General features: G+C 30.6%; 1 protein-coding gene across 2 annotated transcripts in view; it reads right to left on the bottom strand.

Annotated features, from left to right (window-relative positions):
- Positions 1–10917, bottom strand: part of LOC106457530 (lissencephaly-1 homolog) — a 71042-nt gene that overhangs the window by 24376 nt on the left and 35749 nt on the right. For both annotated transcript variants that reach the window (XM_013916959.2, XM_022383499.1), the window contains 3 exons: positions 5403–5481; positions 3220–3294; positions 1794–2000 (listed from right to left, as the gene is read on the bottom strand). In XM_013916959.2, the coding sequence (XP_013772413.1) occupies positions 1794–2000; positions 3220–3294; positions 5403–5481 (361 nt within the window). The remainder of the gene's footprint in view (positions 1–1793; positions 2001–3219; positions 3295–5402; positions 5482–10917) is intronic.

Genomic DNA, 10917 nt, shown 5'->3' on the forward strand with positions numbered 1-10917 from the left:
AGTTATTTGGGTTTTTTTCATTTAAAAAAGCAACATTAACGTAATATGTAGATATTTTTAAAGGAAAGTTTTTTGTATATACAGATGTATATATATATACCTATTTTGTGTTTTGACTCTTTTTTAGATCAAAGGCTTTGATTAATGTGATGATTTTAATAATTTCATATCTGTGAAAAGTTCATTACGCTAAATTTAAACTGGTTTGAAGACAACAAAATGGTTATTTTAAAGTATTTATGTATATGATTTGACTTTCTGCTCTGTTTTCATTATGTCATTGTGTGTTTTATATGTCATTCATTGGAGGTTTTAAGCATAGTCTGTTAGATTATCTCTTTCTAAAGATTGTAAATAACCTTTGCTAAAGTTTCCTTTTCTTTTGGTGCTACATAATTATCATTGTTATAAGGTTATTTTTGTTTCTTGCGTGTGTACTTCTTGCATATTTCTTGTTCCTTGTTAAAGAGTATTAATATGTTTGTTCTTTAAGGGTGTTTTCATGCATTTCAATGTGAAAGGTTCTTTCTTTTTTGTATTATGTAATATTCTATTGCTGTTTTTTTATTAGTAGTGGTTCCTTTCATCATTTAAAGGTATTATTTAATTATGTAATATGTTTCAAGTTATGTTTAATGGTTTTTTCTTTTATTGCAATGCATTTTAAGACACAGTTATAAGGTCTTTTGTTTTATTATTATAATGTATTCTGTATGTAAATCAATGTTAAAGAGTTTTATCTTGTACTGTAGTTAGAGTAATTTATTTTAAGATGGTTTGTGACATCCATATGGCATGTATTTATTTTTAGGAATGAAGTAAAGTGATCAAGCTATTTGAACATGGTGCAAATGTGAATGTTAAATTTAACTGTGACCTTAAGAACAAGACTGAAACAGAAGAGGATGGAAAAGTGTGATATGCAGACACATGTTTACTGCCTGCTTTATTGATAAAGAGTTAAATAAAGAGTTATTGATAAACTCATTGAGTTAGTTTCTATACAGTTTCAGCACAAAAACATGGCCCAGAAAGTTGAGATTATTTTGTTCTAGTTGCTTTGTTTCTTTGTCCTTTATAGTAGATAATGTCTGTTCTGCCTGAAAGGATATTGCAGTAACATATTACATGTAGATTGACAGGATTAGCACTATCCTTTGCTAGCCAGGTTGACATGGTATAAGTGCTACTGTTCACCAATGTTGTGAAATAACAAAGTTCATGATGTAACATTGTCAAAGAAAGCAAGTTTACCTATTGAATTCAGGTGTACTCTCTTGGTTTAGTTCTGCTTAGTTTTCATAAGTTCAGCAGAGATTTATTTTGAAGGTTAGAAAGTTGACAAGCTATTCATCATTTCAGTAGAGGTAACCATCCACTTGTCTATGCAGATACGCACACTGTTTTTTTTGTTGCATTTAAAGAAAGACTTCACTGTTCATCAAACATATCCAACCCATTTACTTCTCACAACTTAAAACTCGGTCAAGTTATCAAATATAAATTACTCTACTTAAATCCTGATTGAAAATGCTGTTATTAATGGATCTAAGTAGTGAAATCAGATTGGAAAGAGATTATTTACCTTGACTTGACACCACAGTGGAGTTATTGAAAAGTTTATGAAAAGGTATGCTTGGAGTGATTGTTCTATTTTATTGTGATATTACGCCATAATTACTGAAAGGTTTATAGAAAGAACTGTTTCATGAGAATTTTCTTCTTTGTTGTTGCATTATAATGGAATTACTGAAAGATTTTAAAAAATTATAATTGGAGAGATTATTACTCACCTTGATTGTGGCATCTTCACTGGATGACACCAAAAGGCTAAATACAGGGTGAAAAATGACCCTGGTCACTGGAGCACGGTGTCCTGTTAAAGTATACCTTTCAGGGGGTCGAGGGATCCACTCTGAAGGTGACCTTTTCTCTCGAGTTGGAGCACCAGCAATATATTCTTTTTCAGCTTCTGCCAACTTTGCTTCCAAGTCCATAACCTGCAAAATGTGCATCAGTTTGGTTTATATATTGTTAGTTTTATTTTACATGCAGATATAAATGTGTATATGTGTGTGTGTGTGTATAAACATTAAATATGATAAATAGAAAAACTATATTATGCACAACCTGCACATACAAACATATCTTAGAAAGTCATTGTAATGAAATTTACATAATACAGTGCTCATGGTAAGAAGGATATGAATGTTGTGAAAAAATTTCTTTTTAGGAAAAGCAAAGCAAATGTTAGACAAACAGAAATCCAATTTTTTAAGAAGGATATGAATGTTGTGAAAAAATTTCTTTAGAAAAAGCAAAGCAAATGTTAGACAAACATAAATCCAATTTTTGTCATTAATACTAAATCAAAATTCCTTGAATTCCTTTTTACATACAAATATCTAACAACAGAAAGAACAAAAATAATATAAAAAATAAATGTACTATGTTTTCATGACATAAACTGTTACATGAATGTTTTTCTTTATCATTCACATGTATCTGAAGGTTTTTAATGCATTAATATTATACATTCTTTCTGTTCACAGCTTTTCACAAATACATGAAAAAATAAAAGGTTTTCTAAGCAAGAATCTGATATATTACATACATATTTATTTAAGGATCTGAAAATGTATTTCATATCTTAATTAATGTATGGATTTAAAAACATTTTTGACAACATAACCTCTAGATTGTGCCTTTTCACACACAAAAAAACTGCAATAGTAAAGTAATGAATATTCATTTATTGATGAATACATGTATAATGATAGATGTGAAGTAGAAAACACTTGTGATTTTGTTTACTTGTAATTCATTTAAATATATTGTATTTAACTATATAAATCTGTGCACAGTTACATAAACATGAAGTAATGACAGCAAGTATTCAATATTAGACAATTATTAAACTAAAAATTCAAAGCTTAAAACTACTATAAAATATGATGTATAAAACAGACTAGACAAACAGGAATATGTCACTATTTTCTGTTCATTTTTCTTAAAAACCAATATTATTAAGTTTTATTACCATTTAAACACAGTAACTTCAAAGTGATTAAGATAAACTCATAAGGTAACATATGATTTTCTTTACTGATTGTTGAAAAACAGTATATATATGTATGCACATTTATTCATGTCATACATATATATATAGTTTTATTATTATTTCACTCAGGTTTCTTATGAGCAAAGTACCATTCACACCTTCTTCTGTAGTCTGATGACTGATGTCCATTTCTTTTCTAAAAGCCCAACATATTTCTTGTCTATTTCACCAGGCTAAGAGAAAAATACAAAAACACAATAAATCTCTAAAATTAAAGGATTTCAACCACAAAACAATCAAAGTAAAATTAAATAAATTAAAGAAGTCTAAAATCACTAAAATGATTTTGCAGAATTTTTTTTCCAACTGAATCTCACTGCACATAAAGCTTGTTTTATCCCTCAAATAACCATTTATATACCATTCATTACCGATGGGATCCACGTATTTCATCATCTTGTTTTCATCTGGTTCAACACTCTGTGTGAAGAATTGAAAAAAAAAAAACAACAAAAATAAATGAAATCAACAATTATTTATGTATAATACATAGGGGATTCCCAGAAGTAATTTGTGGGATTAATTATGATACCGATGATGATATTTACATTTTCTTGTGTGATTAATATTTTTAGGGACCATATAACCAACAAAGTCATTGGTCCACATGCAATTTGTTGCATGAATAGTTTTGAAAAATGTACTTATAAAGTGGATGGACCTCATTCATAATTTTAGGGTTAAAGAACACTCACTGAAGTATGGTAGTTGTTTTCTTTAAGATAGCATGATATGCATTTATGGTTAATAAAAAAACATGAGCAAAGGTTTGCAAATATAAAACCCACATTTTTAGTTTGAGTGTATTTGGGGATTAGAAAGCCCAACTTAGAAACCTTTTTATAACCAAGAATAAGTACATAAAGATAATGGTGCAAATCAAATAGTAAGTCTAAAATTGTATAATGAAGCAATGTTTAGCATTTAATATCAGAATGTTTTTTTTATTCAAATGTGATACAGATTCTGATGAATCAGTTAATATAATTAACAGCCTATTAAAGTTTTATATTACCTGAAAAACTATTGAAATAATTTTTCAGGTAATATAAAACTTTAATAGACTGTTAATTATTTCAACAGTTTTTTAGGTAATATAAAACTTTAATAGACTGTTAATTATTTCAACAGTTTTTTCAGGTAATATAAAACTTTAATAGGCTGTTAATTATTTCAACAGTTTTTTAGGTAACATAAAACTTTAATAGACTGTTAATTATTTCAACATTTTTTCAAGTAATATAAAACTAATGGGCTATTAATTACTTCAACAATAATTGCAAGTAATATGAAACTTTAATAGACTTAATTATTTCAACAGTTTTTCAAGTAATATAAAACATTAATAGACTGTTAATTATTTCAATAGTTTTTTAGGTAATATAAAACTTTAATAGGCTATTAATTATTTCAACAGTTTTTCAAGTAATATAAAACTTTAATAGACTGTAAACTGTTGAAATAATTAACAGTCTATTAAAGTTTTATGTTACCTGAAGAACTTCAACTCTACTAACTAGAATAACCAAGAAGTGGCAATACTTACACAAAAGTAACATTAAATTTAATAGTTTAATAACAAAATTAATATTATAACTCAAAGATTCATAAAGCAAAACTACATACTTTTTAAAGGAAAGTTTCTCTATCAATAAATTTAATTTTTGTTATCCAAAATTAATTATGAGTGAAGATACTTGAAATTATCACAAGTTTTCAAATTTGATACCAACAACAACAACAAAAAAACAAAACAATGTTGAATTCACTAAACTATAATTCATATGCCACACCCCAAAAAATTTTTGAATATCTCTTTGTTCTCAAGTACCATGTCATTGTTTTTAAATGTGAAGTATATTTATCCATGTTTTGGAGATGTGTCTTACTTGTACAATAATGGTTTTTCTAAGTTTTGTTGCCTATCGTGCAGATTATTACCTAATTTTGCAAGGGCAATATTTCCACATATCATGAAAGAGATTAAAGGATTTAATACACTTATTAAAGGAATTTTAATAAACTTTACCGGTTAAATGTTGAATAAATGCTTCAATTAATTCAATGCTTTCCAAAAAAAGATACAGTTTATACTTCTATGACTTTATTCCATAATCAGATTACATCAGATTTCTTCTCAGAGTTGAGTTTGTGAATAATAAATTACAATATTAAAGATTTCAGCTGGTCCTTAAAAATTTTTGTAATTTAGTTTAGCTAATTATTGTCTAATAACTAAGTTAATGACATCAGAATATAAAGACAGAATGGACTAGCTTACCATATCTGCTTCCTTTTTCAAACATTCTAAGGCTTCCATATAGCCACTAGAGGCTAGGTAGTCGGCAATTGCTTTATTTCTGTTTCAAGAGAAAGAAACTGTACTTTTGACTACATATAGAATACTCGAGTGTATAGAAAATTACACTGGTAAAACCTTAATTAGAATTTTTTAAGACTTAAAAATTGGTTTCCAATACTACTCTTTTGAATTCTTTTAAAGCACTGGGAAAGTATGCTACTACTTTTTCAAGAATTCAAAGTAACAGCAGGTTTTCATTTTTAGTGTATTCAATTAACCCTAAATTATTTTATTATCTTGTTCAGACAAAACTACTAAGTTTATCTTATTAGGTTTTCACTACAGCTCATCTCCTTGTATTTTAGTTGAAGAAATAGGTTTAGAGATTCATATTACAAGAGAATACAGGTAACAATGTCAACATTCAAGTGAAAGTTTAAAGCCACCATTGGAAACAAGTCTGGCTGTAATTGAAGATCTACCAAATCCATAAAAAACACTGACTGTATTTAAACAAAGTTCACATAGTTTGTCAAGTTTACTGTTCCCACAAGTTCTGCCCAAGGTGTTGGAATAGTAAACTTGACAAACCTTGGGCAGAAAGAAATTCCCTAACTTTTCCCAGACCAAAATATGTTATTCCCTGACCATCTAATCTGTTGAACTATTACTTGTAATAATATGTAAAACTGCAAAACATTATTTATGTTAAGTCAGAGTTTGCTTAATGTCATTTTGCAAAGTTTCAATATGATCAGTCTCCCTGTTCTAGAATCATTGACACTTTATCATAATATACAGAACAAAGGCAGGTTTTACAGTTGTTTATGACTGTGTATACTAATCACGTTTTAATTCTTATTTAAATCACAAAAATGTTATCATAGTATAAACAACACTATAGAGTTTAACATTTGTGGTCATTATGTTTCGACTTTTAATACACAGAAATAATATGTTAACTGTTGTAAAATATAATATTATTTCACAAGTACACTTCTGACATGACAAATATTAAAGCAAAATTTTATGGCGTGCATACATGCACAAAAATGTCTAAAACTTTCATTGTTAACCACACATTACTGTAAACTTGTATTTCTGATATCTATGAAACAACTGCATACGTTCACAAAATCGACCAAAACATATTCACAAAATCGTATTACTTTTCATGTGCTTTGAACCTGTGTGTATCAAGTTCACCTATATGAAAAGTATTAAAATCTTTGAAATAACATGAATACATTGATCGATCACGTTACCGAAAATATTTTAAGGATCACGCAAGTTTTGTTCGTTCACGAACTCACCAGCTTATACTTACAAATAACGAAGTTGTAAATAATGATTACACATACAAGACATTTTATACACGGAATTGCACCTGCTAATAAAACATTCACAACATTTTTAGCTGCATTATATATAATCCTATGCCATTACGATGTATAATGGTACTAGTGGAAGCCACGAGAAGTGACACAGACACGAATATTTTGCTGTAAGCAATGTTCACCACAGACAGCAAAACACCGCTCAGGTGTCAAGTTTTTCAAACTGTTCTGACACAATGTTGCTTTGTAAACAAAAACTGCTGCTAAGTAAAGCTTTTACTAAAAGTACTCACATTTTATTTGTTCTGGTATGGGCCTTGGATTTAGACACAATGACAAACAGTGACACAACACAATCTCCATAATAATTAATATTTTGATCTCAGAAACATACCGTGGTCTGAAAATCCAGAGTTTGAAAACAACAGCAAACAATTATGTCAAGCTGTACATGCTCGTTTCTATTTTTAGTCTCTCTTCTCACCTGTCCCTAACATCTTGTTTGTTGCTTGAAAAACAGTAAATTTTTCCTAATATATTTTTTAATTATCTGATACAATCTGATAAAATATAGATTATTAGTTAAACATGATGTATTCAGTTATTCACCGGCGCAAGTTCAACTATTTCTACAAAGATTCACAGATAAATAAAGCCATATGTTCAGAAACTCGTACATCTGCTATATTATCAGTTACTGTCAATGGAACACTATATTTCAATATTTTTAATTCGAATAGTTTCCTAAACTTATTATTACAAAATTACTGACGTTATTATATTTTCCTTTATACAGCTTTTCCTTAACTGTCACTGAGATATCATCAAACAACCCTGCCCAAGCTGTTCTAAACATCATGACATCGCGTGCTATAGGCAATGCGCAATGATGTATATTTTGTTTTATAAAGAACTAAAACAAAAATTACTGATAAATCGTTATTTTATATAATAATTATTTTTGATAACTAATTGAATAAACCTAAGTACAGGTAAGGAATAAATTATAAAATCGGCGAAACTATGTAGATTTGTTCTATCTTTGAACTCCCATTTTTAAATGAAATACTCAAACTGTTCGATTTTGTTTCGACATCTTTCAAAGCTTTCCTGCACAAATAAAATAAAATAAATTTTACAAATTTTAGTGTCAATAACTTAACAAACCAGGGTAGTACGCGTCACTTCTATGATTAATGACGTAACTACGTTTTATCATTACACTAAAATTTGTAAAATCAAAATAACTTATTTAGAGAAATAGTTTATCTCTAAATAATAATTTAAGAGCTTTTAGGATACATTGAAAAAATCCTCCATGGGGATCGTGACATTTAGGAATATGAGACGAAACCTTGTCCAGAGCCCACATACCCTGTTTAGGCGGGAACCTAGCTACTGTTTATGTAATTTATTAAAGCTGCCTTCACACTCATGACAATTAACAGAAAATAAAAAGATCAATGTACACAAAACAATATTTATACATAAAAAATCGTATATTGACGTATTAAGTGCACCAGAACTACTATGTATGCGATTTTTTCGGCGCTAATGATAATATATATATTTTTGCCATCCGTGTTTTAGAAGCATCGTTGAATCATGTAAATTCACAGACTTTTTTTAGTTTTGTCAATAAAAGAAAATTCCCCGATGTTTCCCGGGCCGGGAACGCGAAATATAAAATTTTCCCGGTTTCCCTGACCCGTGGGAAACGTGTAATTTAACACTTATGCCAAGGATATTACAACATTAGACGCATAAAAATAACATTGCCTATTTCATGTGCATATGCATTGCAAATGAGTTATTGATAGCATAAAAAAAAAGGTTTGCAGGTTAAAATACATTTTGTACTAACTATGAAACTGCCAACCTTGCTAATTTTTGGTCGTAGTATTATGGCATGCTCTCTAATCTCCCATGTTATTTCACTTTTTTCTTCTTCTAACAACTGGAAAAAACGTGGATAATTTTGAACAAGATTCTTCAATACTACTTTATACAATTTAAAAGTACAGTAAAATTAACATATGACAGAACCTTATGTATTTGTAAAAGCAAACAGAGTACGAAGAACAGCTCATCATCAGACAAAAAGGATGGAAGAATACTGATACTCATGACCGTCGGTGAGTGCGCTAGAACTCTCTTTGTACAGATGGCAGTGACGCCTGTATTAAAGCAATACAAAATACATCTGGATTTTCTTCTCTACAGGTCATCAGAAGTTAGATATGAAACGCTACTTGACTTCATTGCTCATAAGAGCTATTTGACAGAGTCGCTATCTTATCGGTATATATGCCGCTTTTCAGCTATCCAGAGCGTACCAAAGTGGAAAACCAGTGAATAGATAAAACCAAGATTTGTTATTTTCGTTCATCATCATCTTTCTTCAACAGGCTTAGCGCTTACCTAGTTATACCAGTAACTATAATTTTATCATCATTTGCTGGAGCAAAACATTCTTCACGGTCTTTGACTACCTATTTTATTATTATTATATGCAAAATTTATAAAGTTTTAGAATACACTCTATAACTCAGAAACCCATGTACGCCATATTATAAAAAAAAGTAAACAAGTATAAGGAAAAAATTATCGCTAAATAAAAAAGCTATGTATGGCTGTCTACTAAATTTGGAAAAAAGGAGCCAAACAAGATCGGAATGGAAGTGGACATATCATTTGATCAGCTAATGACCACATAGCAGACTAAGCCGTCTCGACTTTATATGGAGAATAAAATCCTTATATAACTGGCTTACTCACTGGATGGCAGTGAGCAAATAGAAAGCAAATAGAACCAGAATTTCCAATCGTAAAATGTTACTCTATTGTAAAATAGTCATAAAAGTTGTATTTCAAAGTTAACTAAAGGAAAGGTATAATAATCAAAGCCGAAATTATTTTCAAACACCAAGCTTTTGATAGACAAAGTGAGAAAGCCAGTAATATTGGGATTTTATTCTCCATGTAAAAGTTGAGACAGCTTAGTCTGATATGTGATCATTAACCGGTCAAGCGATATGTCCACTTCCATCCCTATTTTGTTTGGTTCCATTTTTCAAGTTCAGTAGCCAGCCCTACATGGCCGTTTTATTTAGCGATAGTTTTTTCTTAAAATATTCAACCTAAAAAAAGTTAACTGCATGGGATCTTTTGATTTTAAGGAAGACACGCCTATTGATTATGCACTGTAGAGCAGTTTATAAAAATGCTTCAAGTCTTCTTGTTTAACACCACGTGAAGGGCACGTGCAATTGCCAGAGCATGACTCACAATTGAGACAGGAACGCAATATCGTAGGCGTTGAAAATCGAACGACGTCGCGTCGATCACGGCTAGAACCTGTTAAGTTAGTATCTTTCTGTCTATCACTACACGTGTACGTGAAACTGGCGCTGTCCCTGTTAATACTTAAGGATATTTGATTAAGTGCAAAAATGAAAATATCCAGTGTCATTATGGAGCTCCTGAATTCTAGTCAAAACCACAACAAAATGTACAAAGTTATCCAATGTTAGACAGTGGAATGTTTGACGTAACTGCCAAGTGACATACTGTTACGACAGCGGAAGTCACGTGACTCTGGTAACACGTGATGAGTTTTTAGAAGGATCGTGAATTGTCCTGGCAAATCTAGTCTTTTCCAGGCGCCCTCTATTGTAGTATATGGTTGGTTGGTTGGTGTTTTATGGCGCAAAGCAGCTAGGCTATCTGCGCCAAACAACCGGTAAAAGCAATGAAAGTAGATTAAAGTAAAATATAAAAAACAGCGAGTTAAAAATCAATACATATCGTTAAAAGATTTATATAGAATTAAAAAGACGTATAGTGTGTAAAAAATTAAAAATACAATCTAGTCGGACAGTGTCACCATTACCAATGACACTGTCCAGCGTCAGGGGTAAACTTTTAGAAAAATGTGTCTAAAATGGTGCCGCCGCTCACGGTCGTAACGACGGCACGACAGTGATATGTGGGCTATTGTGACTTGCCAAAGACCAACAAAAGGTTTGATCTGGAAAAGCTTGTTATGGCGTTGCTCACTCCAAGTCGACTGCCAACTGGCACGAAGCCGCGCCTTGAAGACAGGACCGAAGTCCATGTATGGGACAGGCACGGCCGAGACGGCACCAGAGCAGACG

The sequence above is a fragment of the Limulus polyphemus genome, unplaced genomic scaffold, assembly GCF_000517525.1.
Source record: "Limulus polyphemus unplaced genomic scaffold, Limulus_polyphemus-2.1.2 Scaffold342, whole genome shotgun sequence".
Classification (NCBI taxonomy): domain Eukaryota; kingdom Metazoa; phylum Arthropoda; class Merostomata; order Xiphosura; family Limulidae; genus Limulus; species Limulus polyphemus.